General features: G+C 36.3%; 1 protein-coding gene across 2 annotated transcripts in view; it reads left to right on the top strand.

Moving 5' to 3' along the window:
- Positions 1-35: 35 nt before the first annotated feature.
- The window catches only part of LOC140151468 (exocyst complex component 7-like), a 65,993-nt gene continuing 46,762 nt past the window's right edge, over positions 36-19,266 (top strand). For both annotated transcript variants that reach the window (XM_072173822.1, XM_072173821.1), the window contains exons 1-6: positions 36-215; positions 11,658-11,723; positions 12,992-13,091; positions 13,955-14,039; positions 14,344-14,452; positions 15,800-15,917. In XM_072173822.1, the coding sequence (XP_072029923.1) occupies positions 165-215; positions 11,658-11,723; positions 12,992-13,091; positions 13,955-14,039; positions 14,344-14,452; positions 15,800-15,917 (529 nt within the window). In that variant the 5' untranslated portion in view covers positions 36-164. The remainder of the gene's footprint in view (positions 216-11,657; positions 11,724-12,991; positions 13,092-13,954; positions 14,040-14,343; positions 14,453-15,799; positions 15,918-19,266) is intronic.

The following is a 19,266-nucleotide window of genomic DNA, read 5'->3' as shown; positions in this document are numbered from 1 at the left end:
AAAGGAATTTCTCAAAACAACAACAACTTAAAATGCAATGGCTGCTTACAGTGACTAATTTTTTCTTCCGGAGGGAGACACCCACTGGAAAGTAATCCTTAGAAAATCGCTCTGAATTATATATTTTTATGTTGTAGTATTTTCGAGTATTTCAAGTGAGCAAAATGAATGACACGGCGCAAAAGATGCGGGAGATATCCGAAAAATTGGACAAGGTAAGCTTAAAGCCATAACATTTTCAAACAAAATAGATTAGCATTTCTTTGCCATAAAATGTTAGCTTTTACTGTCAGATATATCCCTTTTATTTTTGAGCCGAACAACTACGGCAAAGCAAAGAAAATTGGAATTTACTACCAGCACACATGTCGCCAATATAATAATATACGTACCGTACCACTCCTTCGGTCATGTTGTGGTACGACCCTTTGTTGTGTATATCACGTCCCGCACGCCGTACGTACTGTGTGTTCTGAACATCGTGTATGCGTTCGCTAATAATTCCATCGTAATAATAAAGCGCGGATTCGGCGTTTTATTCAAAATCTCGGATTTTGACAAAACTACAGCACCTAGAGTCTTGATTTTTGCAGGGTATATTGGTTTAATAAAGTACAATTTAATCGTGTAAAAAAGAATTTGAAAAAATTCAGTGAGGCGTCCTCCTCAGCAAATGTTATAATATGGCTTTAAGTTAAGAAATTTGTTTACTTAATTTTTATTAAGTTAACATCTCAAAAAAGTAACTCTCTCTCTCTTAAATAATGGCCATTATTCAAAAATGGGCTATTACCGGTATGTTTAATGTTACAAGTGACCTGTAAAATGTGTTGGAAGCACAATTTCGGTGCATTTTGACACCTCATTAATTGATATACGTAACATCCCAAGCTTTTGGCGATGTATGGACCAAAGATTTTGTGCAGATAATTTTAGGCCTATATCAAAATGTATATTTTGGACGATTGTACAGCTATCTTTTCTACCCTATGACGTATGAAAGTATCTTGTTATCAAATTGTCAGCAAAAAACTGGTCATCGCTAGCATTTTTGATGAAGAAAAATGTGAATATTCATGCCGGGACAGGCCGAAAATCTTACCTCAATCGTAAAATCCACCCGATGCATGTCATAAACAAGCCATTAGATTCATTGTTGTAGTGTCAGTGATTGTCTCCGTGTATTGTCCTTGCACCTGCCAGATGAGTTGTCAAGCTGAATTTATACTCCATCGCTGAAACACCACATGGAAATCACCTGCCCGTGGCTGTTAAGAACTGGACTGAGCACGCTGACTGGTCAATCAGGGTCTAATAGCTAGAAATTGAGGGTTGCCCGTCATTTGAATAAAATTGCCTGTCCTAATTTGACCTTTAAAAACATTTACCAGACATCTACATGTAGCCCATTGGGGGTTCAAAGAGTTCAAATATGTGCTGATATGGCCTTGTTCTACAAATTGGGTCTACTAAAAAGGTCAATTAGCTTCACAAAACATACAATTTATAATCTAGCATCTGTCAAAGGCATTAATTTTGCCCGTCCCAGGAGCAAACTCCCCGTCTGAAATGACGGCCAGACGGATGGCTAGCTAAGACCCTGGTCCAAGTACATTGTAGGTTTTTTAACCAATCGGGCTCGTGGCCGGATCTACATTACCCATGAAGGCCGTCGCGTTCATTGATTGGCTTCACGATCGCGATAAATGGTTAATATACAACCAATGAACCAATCACAAAACGGGTTATGGCGCCCATTAGAAATTTTACACACGCCATGGTGCACTGCGGTGCCATGCTGCATCGCTTTTCTGTAAAAACGAGCGAGTGGTATAAATTCGGCGTAACAGCTGTGATTTATGAAGCATGTCTGACGTTTCTCTGTGGAATAGTCGATTCTCAGCAACGGGATTCCATAAAATTGACAATATATGCAAGTTATTCTGCAGGATCGGTAATAATTACCGTATTGGTCCGAGTATAGTTTTTTTTTTTTTCCGGTTTTGGAGTGTCCCTGGACCTAGACCTAGATGCTAGGATCATTCATGGTTGACCTAAAAAAAAAAATTTTTAAAAAAATTTCAAGATATTTTGTATTTTTAATATGAAAATTGATACTTTGTTTTCATGTCATACTCTATTAATGATTTCAAAATGCATTCAAATTCAATGCATTTTAAATCATTAATAGAGTATATTTATGAGAACAAAGTATCAATTTTCATATTAAAAATACAAAATATCTTGAAATTTTTTTCTCGAAAAATGGGGGGTGGGACTATACTCGAACGTGGGACTATACTCGGACGAATACGGTAATATATGTTTATTTTATGAATCTATAGTGCAAGTTGAAGTTAGTGAGTTTGTGGTTTCGTAAGTTAAGTACAAAGGTGTTCTCAGGAAGCTTAAAGTGACGGGCCGTCCTCGAAGTACTTCAACTGCTTATCGGAGTTTGGCGAATAGCAGGACACATCACACATGAAGTGTGATGTGTCCAGACAGGGCATAATTAATTGATACGATAGCTCGCTCGGAAAACAATAAAACACCGGTCAATTTAAAGGGGGGTAACCCTATTGGTTTTGGATATAAACTGGTCCCAAAAAGTAACTTACCAGGTAAGAAATTCGTCTGTCAAGTTCAAGCGACAAATCGTATTATACTGAATAGCATATGAAAGTGGAAGCGGTGTACATTTACTGTGAGTTTGACACCTCATTTGTCGCAAACAGATCAAAACTTTTGAAGTTATGCTCATTTGAACAAGCCTACTATCAAATTTGAAAGTTGCAGTTCCGCCCCAATGAATTCACACAATAAACAGACACATGAAAGGATGTTCAGAACTTTTATTCTTTGTCTTAGGCATATTGCTTGGTCTTGTCAGGTCTTGAACCAACGACCACATGACGCATAATACTCTGGACACACCAAGGTCCCCTAAATCCCTGGTCATCATATTGATTCTTTCATTCGACTTAATTTCTTCAGATGATTGAATAAGGACAATTGTCATTGAACTTTGATCATTCTTCATCCTCACAAGAAGCAATAGGAAAGTTAGTCATGCAAAGAAGAAGAGGAGAGCACTGATTACACCTGTATACTGCCAACCATCTCAAGTGGTATGAGTGCAACTTTCATTCCAGTGGATAGGTTCGGTTAAATAAGCATAACTTCAAAAATACTCATCCGTTTGCAACAAATGAGGTGTAAAAATTCGCGTCAATTAACACTGCTTCCACTCATATCCCATTTAGTGTAACACAATTTGTCGTTTGAATTTGACAGACAAATTTCTTACCTGGTAAGTTTCTTTTTTGGAGCAGTTTATATGGATTGTCTTTAAAATTACATATAATATCAAATCCCCTTCATTGTCCCCTTTATACAGTTTTGTGAAAAAAACCAGAGCATTATGATTTTCTGCGTAAATGTGAATCTACAAAAAAAACGTTGACAACGTAAAGAAAGCAGCAAGTTCAAAAAGCCCCACCTCGGCTCACTTTTTGAAACTTGGTCCCATTTGTAAAGCGTACTGATTTCCTGGGACTGATTTAAACTTGATCATAATATTATCAACTTCAAACATTTCCAGATGTGTTATGTGTCTTTAACGTGCCGATGCGATATTAATTTGTAAGATCAGAAAGGTTATAATCTTGCTCTTGCATGGTAAGCCAACATCCTATATGTTTTGTTTTATAATATTAATTTCATGATTAATGATCGAATTAAATGAATAACAAGTAGGCATATAATGCCAGTCATGCTATTATTAAAACGTTATAACTTGTTGGAAACGCTGTATTTTGTTTTTAAAAAATAAAATAAAAGCGCCCGATTTTGCTGTTCATGTTCAAAATGGGACCAAGTTTCAAAAAGTGAGCCGAGGTGGGGCTTTTGAACTTGCTGCTTTACGTTATCAGCGTTTTTTTGGTAGATTCCTTTCTTTTTATGAATGAAGCCGAGTAGCTCCAAGCTTGAAAAGTCATCCGGTTACGAAGTACTCCATAAGACGAATAAAGCGAAAAATAGAAGTTTGAATAATATTATCCTTGATTTATGACAATAAAAAATACGATTATGTAGCTAGACCTATAACTAAAATGTACGTGGTTCTTTGTAGCTCTGGGGCAATCTAGTTGGATATCCACATTTCGCCGTGTGTGGTTCTTTGTAGCCCTGCAGGCAATCTAGTTGGATATCTCTATTGAGCGGCGGTTGTTGGCGGTCTTTTCGCGGTTCGTGGTATTCCTTTATTCTTCAAGCCCTGTCCTCTATCGGGGCTAATTTATTGTTTAAGCTTGTTGGATATCCATATTTCGCGGTGTGTGGTTCTTTGTAGCCCTGCGGGGCAATCTAATTGGATATCCAAATTTCGCCGTTTGTGGTTCTTTGTAGCCCTGCAGGCAATCTAGTTGGATATCTCTATTGAGCGGCGGTTGTTGGCGGTCTTTCGCGGTTCTTGGTTATAATTTTCCTTATCCTTCAAGCCTTGCCATCTATCGAGGGCTAATTTATAGTTACAACTTGTTGGACATCCATATTTCGCGGTGTGTGGTTCTTTATAGCCATGCGGGGCAATCTAGTTGGCTATCCAAATTTCGCGGTTTGTGGTTCTTTGTAGCCCTGCGGGGGAATCTAGTTGGATATTTCTATTGAGCGGCAGTTGTTGGCGGTTTTTCGCGGTTTGTGGTTTTAATTTTCCCTTTAATTTCGGGCCGCCCCCTCCTCTACATCCCGAGGATGCTTTTCAATAATTTGAATTATACGGTGTCAAAAATTACTATTAGGCTACTTGGTATGATAATTTATCTTACCATGTTGACTTATATTGCTTGTTAAGGCAACTTTCGCGGTCCGTGGTTATAATTTCCCTAATCCTTCAAGCCTTGCCCTCTATCGAGGGCTAATTTATAGTTAAAACTTGTTGGACATCCATATTTCACGGTGTGTGGTTCTTTATATTTCTGCGGGTAATCTAGTTGGATATCCAAATTTCGCGGTTTGTGGTTCTTTGTAGCCCTGCGGCGCAATATAGTTGAATATTTCTATTGAGCGGCAGTTGTTGGCGGTTTTCGCGGTTTGTGGTTTTAATTTGTAGGATATCCATATTTCAAGATTTGTGGTTCCTGAGTCCTGCTTGGGCAATCTAGCTGGATATCCAAATTTCGCGGTTTGTGGTTCTTTGTAGCCCTCTTGAAGGCATTCTAGTTGGATATCCCTATTGAGCGGCGGTTGTCGGCGGTCTTTTGAGATGTAATTTTCCCTTTAATTTCGGGCCGCCCCCTCCTCTACATCCCGAGGATGCTTTTCAATAATTTAAAATTATACGGTGTCAAAAATTACTATTCCTTGGTATGATAATTTATCTTACCATGTTGACTTATATTGTTTTTTAAGTCAACTGGACGTGACAAAATATCCTGCTATGTAGACATTAATTTGTTGCTAAATTGACTTGGCATGATAATTTATTTCGCGAAGACGACATCCATTTTTGGTATGTCGACTTAGCATGATAATTTATCTTGCCATGTTGACTTGTTTGTTCTTGTCATGTTGACATAATGCTGATAATAAGTCGACATGGCAAGATAATTATCTTGTCAAGTTGTGTCACATAGACGCTTCCGTACTATATATGCTTGATAAAATGTTATTTGGATATTTTTTTTCCTGCTGGCCTTCCATACTAGCGGAACAATTTTCCACACCTACAGAGTGTTTGTAATCAACCTACCGGGACGGTATGACAATTGTCATGTTCTATGATAGCTGAAGATGACAGAGAGTCAGGTCTTTAAATCGATTCAACAACCATTCATACATACATATCACAATCATGTTTTATTGTCCTATTATCATGCGAATTTGCCCGTGGTAGGACAAAATATATTTAAATGAGAATAACAATGAGTAACGTCGTATTGCATACCCTATAATACCTGATCTAGTTTCTTGTGTTATTCAGATTTCTTTTGATCCTTGATGGTGTTGTATCACACTATGCTGTGTTTTTATAAATAGGCCCTTAACACAATAAACAATTTCCCTGAGAATCAAACAACTTGCTTTAATAAAAAAAATAATATCACAATAGCACTGGATGTTTAAAATTATGTTATCCTTGATTAATGACAATAAATTGTTTATAAAACATTGAAAAAAGAAATCAGTTGGTCACCGGGTTTCGAACTCCGGTTCGAACTTGGGATAGTGTATCTGGAGTCAAGCGCTCTAACCATTAGGCCACGGACCTCTGCTGTAAATTACTGTGTCGAAATACAGCATTTATTATATAAATGGATGCGTCGTCCGATAAGAACAAAAGAATTATGAAAAACTTGATTTTTTGGCAAATGGGGCTCAGAATTTGTATGTAGGGTATCTCAGAAACTGCTAGGGTATATTTGGAAGTGAATCTGAAAAAGTAGTGTGAAGGTGATAACCAGGTAGACCTGTAGCAGTGTCTAAAAATTCTGGATCAGTATGATTTGCAACTAATTTTCGCTATGAAATACCGCGTGAAATGGAAGCAAAAATATTTGTTTATTACGAACAATGATTGACTGTAGGATTGGTGGCCCTTTTGGAATTAATGAGTTGTCAAGATATTACACCTGGGACTGTAAATAACATTTAGCATGGTTTTAGATACATTTTGTACCCAGCGAAAAATAACATCGAACAATAGAAGTCAAGTGTTTTAATGTTAGGTGTAAATATAGTCTCGCAGGAGCATCTGTTATTAGTCTTCTTTATCAGTCTTTTTTTTTCAAAACTTGCTGGTCACGGCTACCGCGTGACTCTAATAAATAGCAAAATTTGCAATCCAATTCTTGGTATGTGTGAATTGCATTCTGGGAAGGCAAGCAACAACATGTGCCGTAATTCCCGTTCATCATGTGCCGTGCGTGCGTGGTTGCACTGAGCTCCACTCCACTAGGCTCTGCGTTCCGATACTACGGTGACATTTCCCCAACATCCAGTTTTTTCATGTTCGTCTGTCTGTATATTGTTCATGATAGATTTTTGTGTATAAATTATGGCATAATGGCAATAGAGCTCAATAGCTAGCAAAGCAAAACAGAAATGCCCTGACGACAATGCTGGAAATGCACGTATTGAACAGAAAATTTTGATTTTTTAAAAACTCTTTTTCGTACCGGTACAGAAAAAAAAAGAAACTAAATATATTTCCCCTTGCAATATGTACATTTCAAATGAATGTAAAAAAGTTTGGGTTTAAAAAATGGAGAAGTAAAAAAACCGGGGACCTCTCGTACAAAAATATGATGCTCTTAGTTCTAACCAACTGCGCCACTGAAGCAGTTGTACATGTAAGTACATCGGAATTTTTAAAGCTTTATACAGGGTGTCCCAGAATGATCTATACCGGAAAAGTTTGATTTTTCTAGGTATGAATGGCATTATTAATGGTACTATTGTTTTAAATTCTAAGATCTACACATATTTAGCTTTCTTAGAAATTTTAGATTTTAGAAATAATGTTTTACGAGCAAAGCGAAAGGAAAACAAATTTACCCATGGCGAGAAATGGACGATCCCTATTGTGTTTGTCGATCCAGGTATGGTCATGCTAGCTCCATGCTGGGTGTGTTGTGGTGTTGGCATGGGGATCAATAGGTGACATCGATTTTGTAAACATCTACATGTAGTGCGCGATTGAGTTTGTGAGTCATTCATGAATGTCTCTCCATCAAGTAAACATCGGAAAGAAATTTCCCCACCCACCACTAGTGCTGTAATCGATTGTCGTAAGTATCGATAGTCGGAAAATACATAGACTTCCGACATGTCGAAACACTCAATGTCAGTATCGATACACAAAGCGACATGGCACACATGCTTAGATTATCTCAAATCAGGTCTCAAATTACCGTCAAATACTCAAATTACCGTCTCCCAATTTAGTTTTAGCTGTTAGGCTTCAATACACTTGTTGTTAACTTGTTTCTGGAACTTACTGATAATAAAATTGGTAAACTCAAATCCGTGTTTCAAACTGCGTGAGTATCGATAATAGTATCGACATGTCGGATGTTTGCCTCCCGACATATCGATACCCAGAAAGCTTATCGATTACAGCACTACCCACCACTCCCAATAAGGGTAGGGGGGCAATGAAAAGTATATATTAGTGAACACATAATTAAGAGTGATAATTCACTCTCATGAAGTAAAGGGAATAGAGAGAAGTTAACAGCTCAATAACAAACAAAGGAAATGTATTATGATATGTCAATTATGTTGCTTTAGCATGGTTATTTATAATTGTCCTTAGGTGATTTAAGGGCTTAAATCAGCACATACGCGAAGAGGAATCCTTTACAGAAATAGCTGCAAGTAAAGTAGTGAGGACATTATCGTTAAATGTTATATAAATTATATTATTGCAATATAGAGAAATACTGGATAAGCAGAAAGTCTCAATAGATCAGGAGTACAAGCAAAATGGTACAAATTTTCAGAATGTTATTTTAAATTAACCAGCCTGTAAGTTCCAAATGTGTTTATCACAGATGCCATAGGTAACAGAGAGAAAGGCTTTCAGAGATCTTCAAATAAGCACAAGATCTTCAAAGATAAGGGTCACAATATAATATTGTTCCCCCTTCTATAAATTATATATATATCAGTTCTAGAAAATGGAGAGCTGTCAATAATCAGTACATGTTAAAAGAGTTATATGTGCAAAAATGTGGTTGTTGCTCGAGTATAGTACATTAGTAATTGTTGAAGATTGGGATTTTTAGATATTCTTTTTTTATTTTATAATGATACACATGCACAGGTAGACGAGTAAGTCACAATAATCCTTTTATCCATTGTAACCTTCAGGTCAATTACACACCTGTTGGTGGAATCCCAGGGGACAGCCCCCCTCGGAGATCTTGAATTGTATGCACCAGTAGTATATATACCTTGTGTGGGTCTCAGCCATGATATGTTATGTTAATCAACGGTTTCAGAGTCAGTGTACACTCGGGAATTTAATTCTAGGGGGGTAGGTCTACCCTAGGATAGGTTTTGATCTGATTTCAATAGTACAAAGTGTAACACTTTACTCAAGTCAGGGTCACTGGGGTAAGGGGAATTCGATGGCGGCTGTCGTGTTCCAAATGTGTCCAATAACGTTTTCTCTATGAGAATATTATATATTTGTTAATTTTATTTCGGCTGAGATCAAAGGTAATTGGTGTGAATTCTGAAACAAATTCAAACGCTCAATAAAAGGCAACTTGATGGAGTGCCATCCATGATTAGCAAAATCTTTGTGTCCTTGTCCTTTTTGGCTTTCTCGGTCTGAGGGTAATTGGATGTTTCTAATAAAAGTTACAGGATATTGCGTAAAAATGGTGAATTTAGGGTTTTCACAAATCAACCTATTTTGAAAATCTGTAAAATTACCAACTGTTCAACACAAAGTTATTTGTAAAATGTTATATGTACTTTTGTCCTTACTTTCCTAAATAGTCGATAACTATCGATTATTTATGATGTTATGAAGTTATTACGCTTCTTTGTTGGCAGTTTTGAAAGATAATTACTGCGGTGTCCGAGTTTCATAATTTCAAATGCGGCGAAGGTGGGTTTGTCATGAAAGTATAGAGAATGTTTGTCCTTAGTGTCGTAGAATTTATTTATGTCCACAGTATATTGGCAAATCGACAGCTACGTAAAGGAGAATATTAAAATTGACTGCGGGGAATCCTTGAGGAAGTTAAATTCTCTATAATAATGACATTTTTGGGTAAAAATTGTGGTAAAAATATTACATAAAAAGTATGTTTTAACCTAAATATTGAAATGTTTCACTTAATACCATATCAAGAATAAATATTATTGTTCAGCGTTGTACGCTCTACAGCTGTGCCAAATTAGATGTATTTCCTGCAAAAGAATGTAGGATTTCTCCAACGGCTGGACGATGGTGATAAAGCATCCATGTGTTATGATGCCTTTGCTGTAAATTACACAAATGTAGTTTGTGTCCATTTTCAGTAATATCAATGTCACACCAAAACGCATCAAGCTATTTCCCTAAAAATCACAGAATAAGTAGGTGACATGTGTGCCATTGTATTGCACTTATCAAAATTAGATACACTCTTGACTATGTATTTTTAAGAATTTTTTCAAACACGGTACAGATCATTCTGGGAGGCCTGTAGTACCATACGTCTCCTCAGCAGTTATTGCGGTTCGCTCTTTTCATACAATGTAAATGACGCGAAACCAAACTAGCTGTTGAGGAGACGGAATATTACGATTTCATTCATAATGCCTGCCCAGAAGTCCGAAGTGGTAGCCTCTAATTGAGCAATTTTTGCGTGAATTCTCCGCAAATACATCGACTCATGAGTGTCAAATTTCAGGATAGTAATGAGAAAAATATTATCTATTGTGTGATACCAAAAATTCATCGACAATGAAAAAAATCGTGGGGATGATGTTGTCGATTGGGTTACGGACCTTTAAAAGGGCATTTTGTGATCCACAGCATCATCCCCTCACTTTTCTAAAAAAAAGTTGAGATTTTTATATCACTGCAAACCTCTGGCTATACATGTATAATGTTTATGTACAAAAAATTTCTTGCAGATTAATTCGTTTAGCAAAGATATCGTGAAATTTGAATTTCGTTCTGGTATACCAGAACGAAATTACAACACATTGTCTATGGAGCAGGTAAATACATGTACACATAATCATGCTTAATTCGATAACGCAAAATCAGAATCAACTGAAATTTTGGAAGTACTATTTATTATTGGAACTTGATTGCGCCCATGATCCAAGATGGCGAAAGCTTTATTCTTGAGAAATTACTGGCCATGTGTTTTGAACTCGCCACCCTTAGCGTTGCATCACAAATATTATGAATTTTACACCAATCAAGTTTCAAATTAGAATACATGTATCTACACAACTATCAACCCTAAACTAGCAAAAGTAAACATTTTTGAAAAGCTGAAGGCATAAGCAATTCCAATATACACATTTCAACTCATTGTACAGGGTGACCTTGAAGTTATACAGGGTGGAATAAAAAAATTCCAAATAAAAAATGGGTCACTTGATGCATTGCTTATTACTAACTTGCAGTTATAAACTGAAAGTAAACAACATTGATTTGGTTAGAGGTACATGTATAGGGGAGCCTACTGACTTGGGAAGAAAAAAAATCACAGCTGTTTGGTAATTGCAGAATACAGGGTGTCCCAAAATATGTTCAAATTTTTTTACAATTCAACATATTTTGAACTGAAACATTTTACCCCTAACCCAAACAGAAAAAGTAAGTCCATATTTAGATTCCTCGTCAAATTTCCTCTCAGAAAATGTATACTTTGACTATGATAGGATAAGTAATTAAATATTTACAACAACTCCACTATCTTAGCTGATAAACAATTCTACTTTGGAGGTCTGTTAGGGCACTCATTTAGCTACAAAATCTGGATTTGGAAAAGCGTAACAAAACCACCATTTTTGTGTGGCGAGTTCAAAATGTGTGGCTACTGCATTTTTTATGTATACATGTATGTTTGAAGAGATTACTTTTCATAATTTGAGAACACTATTAATTATATTTGTGTCTAACATTTTTTTGCTTTTTGTAGGATGCTGATGATCTGATGTTCATTAAAGACAGTCTGGAAAAAAGCAGCCAACTCACTCACAACATGGTAAGATTGTTTGTTTTATTTCAAAATCACACATCAAATATCACAAACAGAAAAACAAATGGGAACTAGTGAACCGTCAGGAGTTATGAATAAACTGTTTGAGTATTTGGGAGTTATTTAAGGTGGTACTACATCCCTTGATAAATTTCTGACTATTTTGCATTTTTCTCAAAAACTAATAAAACACTGGTAACAAAAGTTATGTATATTATAAGTGTGGAATGTTAATTATCAGCTGATTATTAACATTCCACACTTATAATTTTAAGAAATTGACATAGATGATAGAAATTACTGGTACATTGGGCATATACAAATGGGAGATTATTGTTCTTATTTTTAAATTCATGCACTAGCCCAGTGGCGTACTATGGCCGCCCCAACCCGGGGGCTGAAGAAAATTCAATTTACCGCCTTCCCAAAAAGGTTGACCCAATTTTTTTCTCGGTCGTTTGAAAAAGTGAGCAAAAGAGCAAAAAAAAGAAAAAAAAGGGTTTTGGGCGCTAGCACCCTAAAAGCAGCACATTTTCATGTATAGTACCATTTTTTCAAAAAATTTCATTTAAAGCTTTATCAAATTTTTCCGCCCTTTTTTATTTACTAATTCTTTTTGCCGCCCCCTTCGTTTTTGCCGTCCCTGTTTTTGCCGCCCCTTCTTCTACCGCCGCCCCTTAATTTTGGCCGCCCCCTGCATGTAGCCCTTCCCCGGTTATAAGCCCACCCCCATTTTTGAAGTGAAATCTGCCATCTACACATGTAGGGGATGGGCTTAAACCCAAAGGTGGGCTTATACCCGGGTGGTTACGGAGGTTGGTATCTTATGGTAAATTCAATGCATATTTAACATCTACATTCACTACAATTTTTAAACAATTAGATTACGGACTGTTCAGTGTAAATTGTTTGTCCAATTTTTGAATTTTGTGTCCACTTTTCTTTAATAATTGTCTGTAAGGGTCCAGCCTTTGTTATCAACCATACTGCTTTTGGAAGACCAATACATAGTTAGTTTTTTGGTCCAAAAAATTATTTAATAAACAGAAACCAACAGCCTTATCTCATACTTTGTACAAAAAGGTTCCGAATGTAGTGTATCCTCAAAAAGGAGGTTGTTAACCTGTGATTGACCCATCCCAATCATTGCAGTGCAGTTTGCATATTCACAGCAAAATCATGTTTTCAATTAATATTTTGACTGGTCATATTAATTCTTTGTAGCTAATTTTAAATCATTCTGTTATTTCTGTAATATCATTTTTGTGTTGCAGGTGACAATTTTAACATCATTTGAGAACCGGTTACGACAGCTTGAGGAGACAATTCTGCCTGTACATAAGGAAACGGTTACATTACAGAAACTGCAAGAAAGTATCCTTGATTGATTTATGAAATCTGTAAGCTGTATCAAAATGATAATCAGATTTGGTGTCTGCTTTAAAAGTCAATTCCAAATGCAACATTGGATCCTCTTTAATTGACTAGAATGTATATAGTTTACTTGCATTTTATAACATAATTTATCTGGTCGATCTTATGTTGCATTTTGATTTGGTGGTCTTATCCATTTAATATCACTGGAGACTGATGAGTACCAATCATTTTTATACAGCCTGTGTATTAAAGGTGGGTTGTCGGATTTCAGCATTTCAATTATTATCCAATTATAGAATAAACAGTAAAACTATCCTCAATCATGTCATACAGTTTGTCCACTCTGAAGTACAAAGTGACAACTCGCACATATACAGCGCATAAACAGTGCTGCGTCTCTGCTGCAGGTATGCTTACCTTCAAAGTCAGCACAGTGTGTGCATCCACGTTGGTACTTTGTACTGTAGTAGACCCTACGTACTTGAGGAGAGAGGGGATGAGAACCAAAACATTGATTTTATACGGCATAATTTATTCTTATTCTTAGTCACTTATAATATTATTAGCAAAAATGAAGTTACCGTCATAAAAACTTTCCTTATGCAAACTTTCCTTATTCCAAAAAACTAAACTTGATTACAATTTCAACTGGACTTGATCCCTGGTTCAATTTAGCGTATAAAGGACTAATCTGATAGAGTGATCTCAAGATTTGGTATACTGCATGCTCAATAAGATCATTTTCTGTGATCAAGCCTCTGTCGTTGCTTATATTTGAATAATCCCACAATTACTGGACATCTGCAAATAATAATATCTTTTGTACATGTACATTTCCCTTGACACATATCCTCCCACAGACATAGAAAACACACAAGCAGCTTTAGATCATGTGTTAAATTATCATGATGCAGTCAGAGATTTAGATGCAGTAATTAGAGACGGGTAAGATTTTTGTGCCAATTCTGTAGTGTGTTTCTTTTACACTTTGTATGCTGTATAATTCAAAACCGCTGTCCTCCATCTCACCTCACCTAGCATGTTTTATCCTGTATTGTATGAAGCCCACTTCAAGAATCTTCCATTTCTGTCTGTCTTGTACATCCCTTACCCAAGTGGTGCCTCTATATGCTGTTCAGTCATCTCGCCATCTTCGTCATTCCTTTCTTTTTTGTTACAAAACTTGTTGTGATACTCAGCTGCATTGTAAATCAAATAATATTTTTTTAAACTAATTCTTTCCTTTCAGACCCAGTGGTGGCAAATTAGAGCAATATGTTAGTCATATGGGGCAAATACAAGATGCCTTAGAGTTCTTCTCAGAAAACAATCCTAGTAGTCCAGAGCTGTCAAAAGCTGTAAGTATTATTATCTCATTATACATGTACTTATCGGCATATTATCTAATACCCCGTCTGATTGGTCAAGAGCCAGTCCAAAACAATGTTAATGCCCGGCAGCTGTTTAGCAGGATGGTTGTGTGATGGGGGAAAAACTTATTTAAAAAATGACAAGAAAAACTCTTGGATATAGTAAACTAGTATGTGCACTTAAGGGCTGGGGTATGAGCGTTTGGACAGTATTTATTGTGGGACATTAGAGCACATCAGACATATCGAATTGCATTCTGAATACGAAGAATGTCATTCTGATATCAAATAATTTTGATTTTTGAAATTCGCAATTTAATACACATTTTATGGCAAATCATTAAAATTGATATTTTGATATTTAACAGTACTTGAAGTAAACTTTATATATCTGATGATTTATACTTAAAGTGTATGTAGGTGGGATGAAAAGCCGACGATCAATTGAAAATTTTGACCTTTCATTATTGAAGATATGGATTTTTTCCCAAAACACACAAAAAATTAGGTCTTTTTGGGAAAAAAATCCATATCTTCAATATAAAAGGTCAAAATTTTCAATTGACCGTCGGCTTTTCCTCCCTGCTACATACACTTTAAGAATATGTCATTAGATTTATATAATTTACTTGAGGACTGTTATATATCAAAATTTGAAAAATATCAAATTTTTATAATTTGTCATAGAATTTGTATTATATTGTGATTTTCAAAAATGAAAATTATTTGATATCAGAAAGACATGCTTCAGTATTCAGAATGCAATTCGATAGGTCTGAGGTGCTCTCATGTCCCACAAAAAATACTGTCGAAACATAATAAATGCTCATTTTAGATCCCTTAAATGAACCAAATTTGAATTGATACATTTGAATCAAAAAATGAAAGGAAAACCTTGAATTTAAAGGAACAGACCAGCATTGGACAATCAAAGGATATTATATACATATCAAGAAAACATGTGGAAATTGAAGCTGCCATTTGTGTACGAATATTGGAGAAAAAAATCTACGCTAGTTGGCGATTCAAGGAAGCTGCAAATCTGTGGCAAACTTTGGCATGTCATGTGGTATATATTTTGGTGACTTCCGATTTCTGGTTTGTGATAGCGTAAGAAAGAGACCATCGGGAATAAACATGGCAGCGTGCATCATGAGATACGATACATACATTTTTGTTTATCTAATTGGTTTTTACCTCAAGACTTTACAGTTTCTTTGATTCATAATTCCTACACATATAATGTTGCGGTCAATGATGCTCTGTTCCTTTAAACAAAGTCATATTTTTGTACTCCCAGAAAGACATTTTACTTCTCCATTGCTTTTGTTACAGACACAACTGTTCAAAACTGGCAAAGAGCTTTTACAGAATGAATTTCGTAACCTTCTTACTAGACATTGCAATCCAGTTCCAGCCATCAAGATATTAGACATGCTTGGCACTGATGATGGTAAGTAGTACAATTGTTTGAGATATTGTTACGTTGTATATAATATTTTGCAGTAAAGCTTTGAAGAGAGCTTATTTTAAGCATACATCGCATTTTACTGTGTTGAAACACACTTGTCCCAGATTGGCTGCTGAGATGATCTGCTGTTGCCGAATGGAAATTTATGAATGAACTTTGCGCCGTACATATTGTTAGCTCCGGCTTTGCATCATCACGGTAGTTCGCGCTCGTCAGAGGTTTACTGCAAAACATTATAGTGTATTTTGTGTATCATTTAATTATGAATGTTTTTTTATTCAGATAATGTATTTGATTTAGGTTGTACAAAGAAAAACAATATTCTGCATGGTGCAGTGGCCTAGGAATTAGTGCCACAATGTATTTGATTTAGGTTGTACCAAAGAAAAACAATATTCTGCATGGTGCAGTGGCCTAGGAGTTATAGTGCCACAATGTATTTGGTTTAGGTTGTACAAAGAAAACCAATATTCTGCATGGTGCAGTGGCCTAGGAGTTAGTGCCACAATGTATTTGGTTTAGGTTGTACAAAGAAAAACAATATTCTGCATGGTGCAGTGGCCTAGGAATTAGTGCCACAATGTATTTGATTTAGGTTGTACCAAAGAAAAACAATATTCTGCATGGTGCAGTGGCCTAGGAGTTATAGTGCCACAATGTATTTGGTTTAGGTTGTACAAAGAAAACCAATATTCTGCATAGTGCAGTGGCCTAGGAGTTAGTGCCACAATGTATTTGGTTTAGGTTGTACAAAGAAAAACAATATTCTGCATGGTGCAGTGGCCTAGGAGTTAGTGCCACAATGTATTTGATTTAGGTTGTACCAAAGAAAAACAATATTCTGCATGGTGCAGTGGCCTAGGAGTTATAGTGCCACAATGTATTTGGTTTAGGTTGTACAAAGAAAACCAATATTCTGCATAGTGCAGTGGCCTAGGAGTTAGTGCCACAATGTATTTGGTTTAGGTTGTACAAAGAAAAACAATATTCTGCATGGTGCAGTGGCCTAGGAATTAGTGCCACAATGTATTTGATTTAGGTTGTACCAAAGAAAAACAATATTCTGCATGGTGCAGTGGCCTAGGAGTTATAGTGCCACAATGTATTTGGTTTAGGTTGTACAAAGAAAACCAATATTCTGCATAGTGCAGTGGCCTAGGAGTTAGTGCCACAATGTATTTGGTTTAGGTTGTACAAAGAAAAACAATATTCTGCATAGTGCAGTGGCCTAGGAGTTAGTGCCACAATGTATTTGGTTTAGGTTGTACAAAGAAAAACAATATTCTGCATAGTGCAGTGGCCTAGGAGTTAGTGCCACAGTCCCTAAACATACACTCACGTTTCTTTGGTTGCTTGTAGAACTGTATTCATTTTTCAACAAAGTTGAACGCTGATGGCGCATGATAACTAGCATGATAAAGCTCAATTTTCAGCTTTTAATTATGCTGCTTCACTGAGTATTTATTTTATTATCTCATTTGTATGCGTAGATCATGTCATAAATTCATATTGTATTTTCCAGCAATACTGGAAATTGAGGTATTATTGTATAGTACATTGCTTCTGGTGTACAACTTGTATTAATTCTTAATAATAATAATAATAATAAAACAGCATTTATATAGCGCATTGTGAATCGCAGATTCCTCAATGCGCTTTACAGTAAAACGAAATAATCACAAAATAATGATACATCGAGATATAATGAAATCAATATAACATTTTTTAAAAGCCTTAAAAATACTACACCTATACATCAATAAGCATAATAAAATATAAATATTTAAAAAACAGACCGGCTGTGAATACAATTATTAATTACAGAATTGCACAAGAAAACAAACATGATAAAATAGCACAACATTCATAAATAACAAAATAAATAAATTTCAGATAATAATAAGACGGCAAGACTGAGTGCACCCAGCTACTTCCCACACGGAGAAGCGACTGCGTGCAGACACATCACGAGAGATAATAATAATCAATACATTGCATAATAAATAGATGGCTAGACTGAGTGCACCCAGCCCCTTCCAAACCAGGAAGTGACCGCGTGCACACAGACCAAAACAATGTGAGACCCACTGACATGGCTCCAGGGAGCCAGTCAGTGCACCTCACATGGAGCAGGGGCCAAAACAAAGTATAATTCAATACAAATCAACATATTTAATATACGAAGGATAATAATGATTAAAAATAACACAGTCATAAATAAATACAGTACAATAATAATCAAATAAACTAGGTGGCCAGACTGAGTGCACCCAGCCTCTTCCTAACCAGGAAGTGACTGCGTGCACACAGACCAAAACAATGTGAGACCCACTGACATGGCACCAAGGAGCCCGTCAGTGCACCTCACATGGAGCAGGGGCCAAAACAAAGTATAATTCAATACAAATCAAGCAACAAATTATGTGAAGGATAATAATGATGAAAAATAACACAGTCATAAATAAATACAGTACAATAATAATAGACTAGGTGGCCAGACTGAGTGCACCCAGCCTCTTCCCAACCAGGAAGTGACTGTGAGCACACAGACCAAAACAATGTGAGACCCACTGAAATGGCTCCAGAGAGCCAGTCAGTGCACCTCACATGGAGCAGGGGCCAAAACAAAGTATAATTCAATACAAATCAACCAACATAATTTTATACCAAGGATAATGATGATGAAAAATAACACTGTCATAAATAAATACATATTATATCATGGATAATGATGATGAAAAATAACACTGTCATAAATAAATACAGTACAATAATAATCAAATAGACTACATGTAGATGGCCAGACTGAGTGCACCCAGCCCCTTCCCAACCAGGAAGTGACTGCGTGCACACAGACCAAAACAATGTGAGACCCACTGACATGGCTCCAGGGAGCCAGTCAGTGCACCTCACATGGAGCTGGGACCAAAAACAAAGTAGAATTCAGTGTAAATCATGAACATTTTGATATCAAACATAATTTTACTGTACATAACACTGTCATAAATAAGTACATTACACAATTACCTCATAGATGACCCGACTGAGTGCACCCAGCCCCTTCCCAACCAGGAAGTGACTGCGAGCACACAGACCAAACAATGTGAGACCCACTGACATGGCTCCAGGGAGCCAGTCAGTGCACCTCACATCCATGGAGTAAGAGACAGAAATTCAATACAAGTCAAATAATCATGATCATTGATTAATAACACAGTCAATTAACTACATGTCATGGCACACAATGGATTGGAATCAAAGCTTAAACAGATGCGTCTTTAGCATAGATTTGAAACTAAGTACAGTCTTTGCACATTTGATTGTCATAGGC

The sequence above is a fragment of the Amphiura filiformis genome, chromosome 4, assembly GCF_039555335.1.
Source record: "Amphiura filiformis chromosome 4, Afil_fr2py, whole genome shotgun sequence".
Classification (NCBI taxonomy): domain Eukaryota; kingdom Metazoa; phylum Echinodermata; class Ophiuroidea; order Amphilepidida; family Amphiuridae; genus Amphiura; species Amphiura filiformis.
This window is presented reverse-complemented; position numbering and strand designations above follow the sequence as displayed.